The sequence below is a fragment of the Geotrypetes seraphini genome, chromosome 16 (genome assembly GCF_902459505.1).
Source record: "Geotrypetes seraphini chromosome 16, aGeoSer1.1, whole genome shotgun sequence".
Taxonomy (NCBI): domain Eukaryota; kingdom Metazoa; phylum Chordata; class Amphibia; order Gymnophiona; family Dermophiidae; genus Geotrypetes; species Geotrypetes seraphini.
Window position 1 is genome coordinate 13,889,903 of NC_047099.1, and position 14,284 is coordinate 13,904,186.

Consider the following 14,284-nt stretch of genomic DNA (forward strand, 5'->3'; position numbering starts at 1 on the left):
CCTTCTGGCTACAGCCTCCATCTTGTAAACCTCTTTTGTTGCCTTCAAATTCTCAGACACTATCACCCAAAGGTCCCTCTCCCCATCTGTGCATATCAGTCTCTCACCTCTCAGCACATACTGTTCCTTCAGTTCGTATAAGATATATGACAGTAACATAACATAACATGATAATTTTGTGACTGTTTCCTCAAGTTACAGTTTATTATTATCCTCATTTTTGTGGTTTCATATATTCATAAGGGAAATAACTCTATCATAAGTGAGAAGATACATTCCAGGAGGTAAGGTAGGGGAAGGGCTTTGCAAAAAACAACAACAAAAAAACCACAACAAATCAAAATATATAAATATTTATTGGTGAACAATGAGTCCAACATATTTTTGTGGGCATGTCCAATTAGGTCACAAGCTTTTTTCCCAGCATTCATTTTAAAGAAGGGATTTATTTGCTTCCCAGTAATTTCTTCAGTGCTCCTTTCACTTCTTTATTTTTTAGGGTATAGATAAAAGGGTTTAGAAAAGGTGTTATGACACAATACAGTAAGGAAAGAATTCTGCCACTCTCTGCAGAATGACTTGAATTTGGACAAACATATATGGAGATGGCAGTTCCAAAGAACAAAGATACAGAGATTAAGTGTGAGGCACAGGTGGAGAAGGTTTTCTGTTTCCCTCCCACTGAATGCATACGCAAAATGGTACCAAGGATTCGGGCATATGAGAACAAAATTAACAAGCAGGGAATTAATGCTGCAAATACTCCTGCCAGAAAAACACTAACTTCACTGCCGTATGTGTTCCCACATGCCAGCTTAATTACTGCTGGTAGATCACAAAAGAAATGGTTGATTATATTAGAATCACAAAATGGTAACCTGAAGATAAAAAGAGTGTGTCCAAATGCAACCATAAGGCCTATTATCCAGGAAGTAGCTGCCAATTCAATACAGAGTCTCCATCTCATAATAATACTATAACGCAGAGGGTAACAAATAGCAACATATCGATCAAGTGCCATAATTGCAAGTAGGAAGCAGTCTGCGACACCCAACAAACTAAAGAAATATAGCTGACCTGCACAACTAATGAAGGACATGCTCCTATCCTTTGCTAGAAAGTTCACTAACATCTTAGGAACTGTAGTAGAGATGTAACAGATTTCTGAGAAGGAAAAGTTCCCAAGAAAGAAGTACATAGGAGTATGAAGAGATGGACTTGTTGTTGCAAGAAAGACGATGATGCTATTTCCCAGAAGAGCTACAATATAGATAACCAGAAAGAATACAAAGAGGAAAAGTTGTAGCTGCCAAGAGAGATCGGAGAATCCCTGGAGTACGAATTCAGAGACTGAGGTCTGGTTTGTCTGAAGAGCTGACCTGAAGAATTTCATCTGTAAGAAATATCAAGAAAAAAATTTACACATGAACATACTAGCAAGATAGATATCAACAGTTAAAATCATCAGCTAGTCTGTTCAATTGATAATGCCTTCTCTTCTTTAGCTTTGGCTACACCTTATTCCTCTCTTTTACCAATACGTTTTACATTAAAACTGTCCTATCAATATGGGTGATTAGGCTAACTTTATCTACATGTTTAAATCTAATATTCAGCCATCTCTCAAATTAGCATAACAGGCATTTTAAAAGAATGGCTTCTTGCCTCTTGGATAGGACTTTGACATACAGCTGTTCCAGATTGCCTCTGTCTCATTGGGACTATATTATGCTATTTTCCATGTCACTCTAAGATCAAATTAAAATTCAAAGAGAACATTGATCAGAGTGCAGGAAATGGCCTAATAGTTAATATAGTGAGTGGTTGCTCTTGTGACCCTGGGAAGGTTATTTAACACTCATCTGCAAAAACCTAGGTTGTGAACACTGCTCCCTCTAGCTAAATGGGTGGCTTTCATCTGCATTGATGCATGTAAAGGGTATGTGTGTGTTCTTCAATATTGTGTTCTCAATTACTAGACACAAGACAGGTTCCCTGGAGTCCTATAGAACTTGCTTATGTCTAACTATTGAAAATATGATAGAGAAACAGCACCCTCAACTGGTAGGATTGCAGATAGATGACTTCTGCTCAACCAGTGATTGTGTTTGCCCTCCACCCACAGAGACAGAGAAATTACCTTCATGTAATAAGTATAAATTGCTTTGATTGTACCACAGAAAATTGATATATCAAATGTATGACCCTTTACTTTCTAGAAGTGGGAGAGGACACAGATTGTTATAGTTTTGCACATCATGTTAGACACTCTTAGCTGAGTTTGGCACTCAAAATATTGAGTCCTTACGAAGGATATTCAGAGGCATTGGTATAAGATGTGGGCAGTCTTTAGCAGCACAAAAGAAATTAAAACTCATCTCTTCAAAAAACACTTCCCATCATCATAACCTCACAAAAGTATTAGAAAATGCTCTCATGACTACCCTAACACCACCACCAGCAACACCCGAATCCGGACAGTATTATCTCTATTCGTCTAAACAGCAGAATCCGGACAATATTATCTCTATTCATCTAAACAACCTATCACTATCTACAATCTACTACCAATTTATCCTGGAAAAGTCCAGAACAACAATTGTAACTTAACGCATTCTTGATTATATGTACTGCAATGCTACTGGAAATGTCCAGTCTTCTAACTTGTAATCCGCTTAGAACCGCAAGGCACAAGCGGAATAGAAATCACTAATGTAATGTAATGTAATGTAATGTTCTGTAGTTGATAGGGTGATTTTGTCAATGTCCAGAGTGTTCAGTGCTTCCCTTCATCTTTCGTATTTTCATACTTTAAATATATTTAAATGTCTCTATTGTATCTCCTTCCTTCCACCATCTTAGAAAATATTGATATTTAAGTCTGTTTTATGATGGCTGGACCAACCTAATCCTATTTGTGTCTATTGAAAGTTGCAGTATCTATAAATACACATACTACTCCAAATGAGGTCTTAGTGGAGATTTATTCAATAGCTATATTACCTCCTTTTACTACAGGATATTCCTCTCACTATGCACCAAAGCATCCTTCCATCTTTTGATATAACATGTTCTACCTGTTATCCTCAGATACAATAACTCCCAGGTCCTGTTTTTCTGTTGTTCACAGAAGTTCTTTACCCATTTGCTTTAATTGCAGAAATGAATGGATTTGCATTTTCTACTATGTAATCTTAGCTGCCAGATTCTAGACCATACCACAAGCTTTGATAGATCCCTACTTATGTTGTCTGCAGCATCCAGGGTAACTACTCTGTTGCAGGTTTGGTATCATCTCCTGTGGCAACATGGCTGATGAACAGGCATGGATTCCTCACAGTTTATTTCTGTCACAGACTCAGGCTCAAACATTGACAGCAACCACAATGACAATTATTTTCTCATCTCATAACAGTTCAAGTTACTCACGCATAAGTCCAGTCCTGGCTCCAGCTGGGATACTCGGTATCTGGGTCTCTACAGATAAATAAAGACATTATTTTACCCTTACACACTTCTGTTTCTTCTCGTGCAATCCATGGGTGCTTACTTCTTAACACTGGGTTCAGAACCTCTGAGCTATGGCCACTCCTTGCTTCCCTGGAACCCTCTTGCAGGTTCTGCGGACCAGCCAACACTTTGAGAGTATTTCTTCATTTAGAGCTTCCCTCCAACTTCCTTCAGGTCCTCTCTGATCTGTTCTGCCCTAGGGTATTTAATCATCACCCTGCCTGAGCTCTGATCTCCTGAATGAGCAGGTTAGCAAAATCTGCTGTGGGCAATTTAATTTCAGCATCAGTGAGAGATTGTTCTTAGAGAATCCTCTGCTATCTATATCATTCAATCTTTCACATTCCCAAAGAGATAAATGGGGTAAAGACCTAGAACAATTGCTTTCGCCCACTACTTATGAGGAATTTAGGAAACGTCTGAAAACACACCTGTTCCTAAAGTATCTAGACAACTGATCCTCTCTTCTCTCTCCCCTCTATAGCGATTAACTTGTTCTATTGATCACTCTCTCCTCAAAAATGGATTTCCTGTCCTATTAACCCTCTTTCTTCCTCCCCTCTTAAAGTCAATCAATTTGTACCTTTGCTTAATCTTTGTAAACCGCATAGAACTTCACGGTATTGCGGTATATAAGCTGTTATTATTATTATTATTATCATTATAAATGTTTCTAGACAGTTTGTGTAGCACCATTTATAAAGCTGTTGAAAAGAACTGGGAAGGCACCAATCCTTGTGGCACTCTGTTGGTAATATTGTCATTCTCTGAGTGGACTCCATTCATCATTCTCCTTGCTAATTCTACACAAACCAGTCTCTAATCCATTGTGTTACTTTAGGGCTTATAGCAATGTTACTTGTTCTTATAAGTCACAGCATCAAAAGTCTTGTTGAGATCTAAGGAATAAGCACTGAGCAATTTCCCCGATCCAAATGCCTGGTCACCCAAGCAAAGAAATTGATCAGATTGGAGACATTCCATGGCTTCAATAAACTCTTACCATATGTGCTTATGAAAATGAACAAAAACGTTGGGCATTTCTCTTTGCAAAATTTAAAATATTTTCACTGGTAAGTCATGGTTGGCCATTTTACAGTTTTTATCTTTTCAGAAGATGGGAATTAAATATAACCACAAGTTGATCACAATCAAATGCTTTCTTCTACTAAAGATGCTAAAGAGCAAGAGCAAGAGTGCTCAGGGCTATGGTAAAAATCTCTACCACGGCTTACTAAAAGAGGGGCTTAAAGGATTAACAGTGAAGTAAAATTGAAGAACCTCCAAGAGAGATGAGTGATGAAGAGGACTAAAAAGTGAAAAATGTGGGGTTTAGGGAAAGGATCAAGCCAGCCATTAAGATTAGTTTTCCAGTCTGTTGCACCTAAGAGCTATATTGGGTAATACTGTATTATTTAGCTGTGAAGCAAAATACAGCCTGCAAGATGTCCTGTGTATAAGCAAATCCTTTGATGCATCCTGTGTGTTCTCTGTTGTTCCATTAAGTTGTGAAGTCTGAGCAAATTCTTTCCCCTACACCCCTAGATATACCCTGTCATTTCTTTGGCTCCTTAAGATTTCAGGATCATACTTCTTTGATTTGTACAAGGGGCCACTGAAAAGTTCTCGGTTCAACCAACAAAGTTAGGGCCCTCGATGGAGACTGCCCCAACTTTGTTCATTAAGCTTCCACGGCTGGCATCATGGTTGTAGCAGGTTTCTGGTCTTGCCGCGTTTCTGTAGAAAGAACTGATGTTTCAGCCATCATGATGGCTGAAACGTCGGTTCCTTCTACATAGATGCAGCAAGACCAAGAAAACCTGCTACTGCCCCAAATGAGTTGGACGGCCTGAGAACTTTTCAGTGGCCACTTGTACTAAGAAACAGATCTAACAGCTCTCTCATATATTTATAGAGAATGCAACATTGGATACACCTGGATAAAAAATAACATCAAAGAATTTATAGATATAATGCAGGGAGCTACTCACAAGCTTTGGGGTAAAGAGATCAGTAGAACTCAAGTAATTAAGAAAATGTAGCAATATTAATTAACATCCTGGATTTGGAAGCACAAAGAAAATGAAGTCAAGTGATAAAGAAAAGCAGATAACAATAAAACAGCTCTGGATTCTGTCAACTATTTCCACACACCCCGAATAATAGATCAAGCAGGATGCAGAACAGCCAAAATAGCTAATTATATAATAGGGAAGAAAAACCATCAAGGGATCAGCCACTACAAATAAAATCATTAGGGATATTTCCTTAGGTAATGGTTGGAAACTCAAGAGAAAGAAAAATTTGGTATCTGATTTACCATAATAGCAACAATTAGGTTAGAGACCCAACTATTAAGCTTAAGGTGAGGAAAACTCTTGGTCCAGAGAAATTTAGAGCAGACGTTCATAAGCCTTTGAATACTCACACTGAGAATCTCTTAATGAGGGTTTCTGAGGATTTTCATTCAAAAAAATGTCTTTGTCAATATCAATGAAAATGGCCACCACAGTCGCTCTATCAAGAGGGCAGATGTTTAGACTATCTTGATTTATGCAAACCTAATTTGGATATGAAAATATTTGAAACGTTTGTGACAAATAGACTAGCCCCCTCTTCTATTAAACTGCACTAGCAGTTTTTAACCCAGAGAGCCACGCTGAATGGCCCGCGCTGCTCCCGACGCTCATAGGAACTCTATCAGCGTCAGGAGCAGCACGGGCCATTCAGTGTGGCTCCCCGTGCTAGAAAACTGCTAGCACAGTTTAATAGAAGAAGCCCTAAAATTCCTTATCCTTTCACTAATGGAGCTTGTGGAAGGGTGGCAATTTGTCATGTATATGTGAAATGCTTGTTTCTGTATGGAAGTTAAAAGAAAAAGGGTAATTCTATGACTACTACCCTACATCATTTGAAAAAAAATTATATGATGTTCCTGTCAGCTGAAAATGGTGTTACCTCAGGATTAAAGTAATGAAGTAACAAGAGAAAATAACTTCGCACACTGGAGAAATGAAAAGAAACAGCAATGGTTACCTCTGTGTTCTACAGTGTTTATTCATTCGCATAAAGACTTGACACGTAAGTGTTTTGGCCTGCACACTATTTTTTTTTTAATTATTGACATGTTTATTTTTTCAAGTATTTCAATCCTTGGAAAAAAAATAAACATGTAAATTAAAAAAAAAAAAAATATTATGCATTATTTATGAAATGACCCTCGTATGATGAAAGTATGTGAGTGGATGTCTCAGCACGGCCTTCAGTTAAATGTGATGAAAATGGAAGTGATGATTGTGGGGAAGGAGAATGAGGTTGATTTGATTGAGGCTTTGAATGTTATGGATGAGCAGATACAGGTAAAGGAAGAGGTTACTGTGTTACATGTTTGTTTAGATATGTTTTTTACTATGGGAAAGCAAGTTCTGAATGTGATTCAGAAGGGCTATACCTTGCTTCGCTTACTGCATAGGTTAAAACCCCTCTTGACAACTTGAGCAAGTTAGATTACTGTAATTCGTTATTTTGGGGTTTGATGAAAACCAAGTTGAAAGCATTGCAGATACTGATGAATTCAGTGGCTAAGTTGATTAGTGGGGTTTCAAGAACAGCTCCCATATTAAAGAGGCTTCTCTGGCTGCCAATTGAACAACATCTTTTAAGGTATTATCTTTGGTGTATCAGTCTGTGTATCATTCTGTGCTTGACTGGTTTCAGGATCTGTGGTAGGTCTATAGACTTTCGCGAGCTCTAAGATCAGATGTTAGTTTGCGATTGATATCTCAAATGGCTGTTAATATAAGGTACATGGCCATACAATTAAAAATGCTCTCATGTATGGGTGTTTCTTTATGGAATAAATTACAGGCTCAATTAAGACTATGTTCGGATCATCATAGCTTTAAGAGATTGCTTAAAACAAAGCTATTTGTTGATGCATATCTGTGAATTGATCTCTTGGATTTTGTTCTAAATTTACCTGTAATGACAGTGAAATATGATATTGAGGAGTCCTCAGGTTTCACTTTCTAAGTTGTTCTGAATTATTGTAAAATGTTATGTATGTGTTATTTTTTATGTATGTTATTCTGGAAACCGCTGAGACTTCAGGCAGTATCTAAAAGTTTTAAATAAATAAATAGTTATAACAGCCAATGAGACTCATTTTCAAACAAGAAAAATATACAAAAAGTGGAATAAAGGAGCAGATGAATGTTTTTCTCACCAATCCCTTCCAAGTCTCTATTTTCAAAACCTATTTTCTTGATGGATTTCTATGATTCTTGCCCGAAGTGCTTCTGAATCTCAAGAAAACATGTAGGAGGTGAGATTTGGATGGAAATAGGGTAGACTTATGATTTTGATGTTTTTCTGGGGCTAGACCTGTTTTTTAACAATGGATAAGTGCCAAAAAAGTGTCCAAGCTGATCAGATGACCAATGGTGGAATGAAGCCATGACCCCCTACATTCTTCCGGTGTCACTGACTCCCCCTTCCCCTCTTCCCAAAGATATGAATGAAACAGTACATACCTGCTTATATGATAGCTTCAGATTTTATGGCAAGTCCTAGTAGAGTAGCAAGCAGGTTTCTAGAGCAGCCTAGTGGATGGTGTCATGAACTATAAAGATAGGGAGCAGGCACATATCTTGTTCTAACTACTACGCTTAAGTTGTATTGTGTGATCCTTCTAAAATCCACCCAAATCCCACTTTATCTGCCTATAGGTGTCACCTGCAGGTATAAGGGCTTTTGGTGTGGTGTACAGTTTGGTTCAGTAGGTATTTGGTTGAATTTGGAGGGCTCACCATACACTATAAGGGGGCTATGGTGGGATTCTTTATGTGAAGTTTATTGGAGTGCTCTCTGAGGTGCCCCACTGCTCTGCTGGGATATCTTTGTAGCCAGTCTACTACACATGTTGGCACCATTTAAATCCCAATGGCTTCTTTTGTGCATTTTTCTTTTGGACATGATATTTTCAAATCTAGTTCAACAAATATAGACACATTGAGGACAAGCATATCTGAGAAATGGCCATTTTTGGAACTAAAAGATATGAAGGTGGTTTGAAAACTTTTGTAAAAAAAAAAAAGCAAGTTAAACAACGGAGGCTCCATCGAGAGTCCAGTAAGTTTCCAGTTTTTTAATAAGCTATTTTTTCCTATGATATAAAAAAAAAAATGGAACCTCACTGGACTAAGTGTATAGTTCTCGATGGAGACTCCATTGTTTAACTTGTTTTTTTAAAATATAAAACTTTTCAAACCACCCTCAAAGACATTTTTCTGTTTCAGTAATGGTTACGTTCATTATTAGATTTTTGAGTTTGTTCCGCAAAACATCCAAACTTGGATTTGGATGTCATATTGAAAATGTGTATGAAATATGATGATCTTGTGAACAATGTTTCTTTCAGAATATTAAAAAAAAAAAATCAATGGAATCCGTTGCATCTGTCTTGGTGGGGAAGAGTCCAAACTGTAAAGATGATATTGCCTGTGGTTTGTTACCAAATGGGTATGATATCAGTTTTTTTTTCAGGGGTCTTTTTATAAAAAGTTAAACAGTATTTTGTCTAAATTTATTTGGCTGGGTAAAAGAGTAAGAATGCTTTAGTGACCTTACAAAAGTCAATTGCGGGGGGTGGGGTAAATTTTCCAAATTTCTATAGGTACCATCAATCCTATATCTTGCGCTATGGTATGTATTGGGTCCTCCCAGAACTCATGGAAAAGCTACCTGATTGGTTATGGTTAGAATGGCAGCTCATGCTTCCTATTATGCTTCGTCATCTTCTCAGCATTAAAATGCCTAGGTTGCGGAAAAACAATAAGATATTAATGGACACATAGAAAACTTTAAAATATGTTAATAATTTAACACCTCTTCCAATTCAAAAATCTACATATCAAAATATCTGGCTAAACTCCAGGATCCAAATTGGCGGTTTTAAGATTGTCTGGAAGGATTGGATTAAAGTTCAAGTTCAAGTTTATTAATATTTGATGTATCGCTTAATCTGTTTGCTAAGCGATGTACATAATTATAAAAAGAGTAGAAATACAAAACTAACGAACAAAATAACAATTACTTGACAACAAGACATACTTGAGTTGGGAGGAAAAGGGGGAAAAGTTACAATTTATCGTTGTGAAGAGAAAACAAAAAAAGGAGAAGAAAACAAAAGGAGGGGGGAGGGTTAAAAATTTAAATTTAAATGTTCAAAGCATCTTTAAAAAGATGAGTTTTTAGTGATTTTTTAAAAGAGGGAAGCTCCTTTTCATTTTTAATATACTGTGGTAATGAGTTCCACCATTGGGGGCCCATTACCGAGAACATGTCTAATCTTCTTGTGCCTATTATTTTTAAATAGGGAATGGTTAAAAGATTCTGAGAGGATGATCTAAGTGGTCTCATAGTATACGAACCTTAAATGATGTTATATGTGATGGTAAACTGATGGATTTTTCACAGTTGCAAATAAAATTTGGCCTTGATAAACAACAAAGTTCTAAATGGTTGTAACTGAAGCAGGCTATTCAGGCGGGGTTCCCTGAATGGAAATCTCGTAATAATCAATTTAGTTTAGATTTCCTATGCTTTCAGGCAGACTTCTTGGGGCACCAAGCTGCGCAGTGGTATAAATTATTATCTGACTATGTAAATAAGAAACCAAAACTGGACTTAGAGATATTTGGAGCATTGAGATTAAGTATCAAATTAATGCATCTCAATGGCCACGTATTTGGTCCTGGAGGTTGAAGTGTACAATGTCTGCTTCTATGCGGCAAGCATGGTTTTTCCTGTTGCATAGAGCACTCAGGACCCCTGTTCGTTTACAAAAATTGGATTGCTCTAGGTCTAATATTTTTCAAGTACCTTTCTTATTTCTAATCTTAATGTATATTTTCTGTAAACCGCTTAGAACCTAACGGATGTAGCGGTATATAAGAAATAAATTACATTAAATTACATTAATAGATGTTGGCATTGTAACCTTGATGCTGGAACTTTAGATCATTTGTTGTTTTATTGTCCATTCATTAAAAATTTTTGGATCTCTATTTGGGATCAAATAAATCATTTAATGGAAAATTATGTAGCATTATCATACGACACAATTTTATTTGGCATGCTGATGAGAGCTAAGCCTCAAATATCTGCTAATAATAATAAGCTTTTGATGATATTGACAGGAGTTGCCATTCAACAAATAACGTATAACTGGAAAGATTGTACAAGATTGAATTATTGTTTCTGATGGAATTCAGTATGTCATGTGTTTAAAATGGAAAGAGCGTTGGCAGTTCAAAAAGGTTACTATAATAAATTTAAGGATGTGTGGGGGCCATTTTTAAATTATTATAATGAATAATTTACACTTTTCCCAATTTTTAATTTTGTAATTCTTACATGTGGATCGGGGGAAGGGGGGTTGGATTTCTATTAATAATATATATGAATGATAAGATATTATATTCATGTGGTATATTTTTTGTTGTATATGGAAGTGGGAGGGGGTGGGGGTTATATCTTTTTGTTGTATGATATGGTAGATTTTCAAGTGATGTATTCTAATTGTTTGATATTTACTGTACACTTATTGTGAATTATAAAATGAATAACTTTTCTTCAAACTTTCAAAAAATAAAAGAACAAGAGGCCATTCGGAAAAGTTGAAAGGGGACAGATTCAATACAAATGCCAGAAAGTTCTTCTTTACCCAACGTGTGGTGGACACTTGGAATGCGCTTCCAGAGGACGTTATAGGGCAGAATACAGTACTGGGATTTAAGAGAGGATTGGACATTTTTCTGCTGGAAAAGGGAATAGAAGGGTATAAGTAGAGGATTACTGCTCAGGTCCTGGACCTGTTGGGCCGCCGCGTGAGCGGACTGCTAGGCAAGATGGACCTCAGGTCTGGCCCAGCAGAGGCATTGCTTATGTTCTTAATAAAGAATTTAAAAAAAAATCATTTAATTTATTTCTTAAGTGAATCATAATCCCTTTTAATCCAGCTAGGAGAACCAAACTAGCTGCTCATAAGAACCTCATAAAAACGGATCATCTGTGCAAGAACTCCTTGATCTAATTACAGAGTGACCTTGAGTTTATCTAGGCCAGTGGTAGGCAATTCCGGTCCGCGAGAGCCGGAGCCAGGTCAGGTTTTCAGGATATCCACAATAAATATGCATGAGATAGATTTGCATCTCAAGGAGGCAGTGCATGCAAATCCATCTCATACATATTCATTGTGGATATCCTGAAAACCTGACCTGGCTCCGGCTCTCGAAGAATGGTATTGCCTACCCCTGCCCTGGGCTTATGTCCCTGTCCTCCCACATGTTCAGTATCTGCCCTCTCATATTTTATGCATTATATGTAATACAAGTAATACTAAAAATATCTGTAACCCACCAATAACTCTCTTTGGAGGATTTGTCGGGATATAAGAAGATAACATAACATGAAACTTTTGTGACTTTCCTCTAGATACAGTTTATTATTATCTTCTTTTTTTGTGGTTTCATTTATTCAAAAGGAACATAGGTTTATCATGAGAAGATATATTCCAGGAAGTAGGATAGGGGAAGGACTGCAAAAAAAAAAAAAATTAACAACAAATTAACATGTCTAAATTTTTGTGGTTACAAAATGAAGGTACAAAATGAGTCCATCCTATTTTTGTGGGCATGCCAAATTAGGTCACACACTTTTTTCCCAGCATACATTTCAAAGAGGGGATTTATTTGCTGCCCACTAATTTCTTCAGTGCTCCTTTTACTTCCTTATTCTTTAGGGTATAGATAAAAGGGTTTAGAAAAGGTGTTATGACACAATACAGTAAGGAAAGAATTCTGTCACTCTCTGCAGAATGACTTGAATTTGGACGTAGGTATATGGAAATAGCAGTTCCAAAGAACAAAGATACAGAGGTTAAGTGTGAGGCACAGGTGGAGAAGGTTTTCTGTTTCCTCCCCACTGAATGCATACGTAAAATGGTACCAAGGATTCGGGCATATGAGAACAAAATTAGCCAGCAGGGAATTATTGCCACAAATATCCCTGACAGAAAAACACCAACCTCACTGCCGTATGTGTTCCCACATGCCAGCTTAAGTACTGCCGGTAGATCACAAAAAAAATGGTTGATTACATTAGAACCACAGAATGGCAATCTGAAGATAAAAAGAGTGTGCCCAAATGCAACCATAAGGCCAATTATCCAGGAAGTAGTTGCCAATTTAATACAGAGTCTCCATCTCATAATAATATTATAACGTAGAGGGCGACAGATGGCAACATATCGATCGTAGGCCATAATTGCAAGTAGGAAGCAATCTGTGGCACCCAACACACTAAAGAAATATAGCTGGCCTGCACAACTGATGAAGGACATGCTCTTATCCTTCGCTAGAAAGTTCACTAACATCTTGGGAACTGTAGTAGAGATGTAACAGATTTCCGAGAAGGAAAAGTTCCCAAGAAAAAAGTACATAGGAGTATGAAGAGATGGACTCGTTGTTGCAAGAAAGACGATGATGCTATTTCCCAGAAGAGCTATAATATAGATAACCAGAAAGAATACAAAGAGGAAAAGTTGTAGTTGCCAAGAGAGATCGGAGAACCCCTGGAGTATGAATTCAGAGACTGAGGTCTGGTTTCTCTGAACAGCTGTCTTGAAGAATTTCATCTGTAAGAAACATCAAGAAAAAAATGAATGACATCAACATACTAGCATGATGGATATCAACAGATAAAGTCATCAGCTAGTCTGTTCAATTAATCATGCCTTCTCTTCTTTAGCTTTGGCTACACCTTTTTCCTTTCTTTAACCAATTCCATTTGCATTTAAAAATATCTTATTTTTGGTGATATTCATATAATTAATCAGGCTAACTTTATCCAGTTGTTTAAATCTAATATTCAGCCATTTCGCAAATGAATATAACAGTCATTTTAAAAATATTACCTCTGACCTATTGATGGGACTTTGACATACAGCTGTTCCAGATTGCCTCTGTCTCATTGGGACTACATTATGCCTTTTTCCAAGTCACATTAAGATCTAATTAAAATACAAAAAGAACCTTGATCATCAGAGTGCAGGAAGTAGTCTAGTGAGTGGAGAATCTGTGGATAGGTCACTTAACCCTGAGTTGCAAAATCCTAGGTTGTGAGCACTGTTCGCTATAAGATTAATGGGCAGGGCCGGAGGGGGTGTTACAATATTCTGTTCTCAATTGCCAGAGACAAGACAGGTTCCCTGGAGTCCTATAGAGCTTGCTTGTTTCTCACTATTAAAAATGTGATAGTCAAACAGCACCCTCTACTGGCAGAATTCTAGATGGAGAACTTTCACTTGAACAGTGATTGTGTTTGCCTCCCCTCGCCAGAGACAGAGAAAATACCTGCATATAATAAGTATAAACTTATTTGCTTGCACAAAAGAAAAGTGATTTATCAAATCTATGACCCTTTATTTTCTAGAAGTGGGAGAGGACACTTTATTGTAGTTTAGCACATCATGCAAGATGCTCGTAGTTGGGTTTGGCACTCAAAATATTGAGTCCTTATATAGGATATTCAGAGTTATTGGTGTAAGATGTGGTCAGTCTTAATCAGTTGATGTGGTGATTTTGTCAACATCCTGAGTGTTCAGTGCGTCCTTACATCTTCTATATTTTCATACCTTAAATATATTTAAATGTCTCTATTGCATCTCCCTCTGTCTATCATTCTTACAAAATATGGATATTTAGATATTTAA

The 14,284-nt window shown here is 37.1% G+C and overlaps 2 protein-coding genes across 2 annotated transcripts; both read right to left on the bottom strand.

Annotated features, from left to right (window-relative positions):
• Positions 1-445: 445 nt before the first annotated feature.
• LOC117349679 (olfactory receptor 10A5-like) lies at positions 446-2,146 on the bottom strand. Its single transcript, XM_033923272.1, has 2 exons — positions 2,141-2,146; positions 446-1,393 (listed from the first exon to the last, which is right to left on the bottom strand). Exons 1-2 carry the CDS (start codon positions 2,144-2,146, stop codon positions 446-448), a joined length of 954 nt encoding a protein of 317 aa, XP_033779163.1.
• A 10,113-nt stretch (positions 2,147-12,259) lies between these two features.
• Positions 12,260-13,582, bottom strand: LOC117350671 (olfactory receptor 2D2-like). Its single transcript, XM_033925149.1, has 2 exons — positions 13,487-13,582; positions 12,260-13,207 (listed from the first exon to the last, which is right to left on the bottom strand). The coding sequence occupies exons 1-2, from the start codon at positions 13,541-13,543 to the stop codon at positions 12,260-12,262; spliced, it is 1,005 nt and encodes a 334-aa protein (XP_033781040.1). The 5' UTR covers positions 13,544-13,582.
• Positions 13,583-14,284: the final 702 nt, after the last annotated feature.

Excerpts from the sequence above, each read along its gene's own strand:
- LOC117350671 (XM_033925149.1), bottom strand. The coding sequence starts at position 13,543 with ATGAGACAGAGGCAATCTGGAACAGCTGTATGTCAAAGTCCCATCAAT. Across the intron at positions 13,208-13,486 it reads GTCCCATCAATAGGTCAGAG|ATGAAATTCTTCAAGACAGC; the intron begins GTAATATTTTTA and ends TGTTTCTTACAG.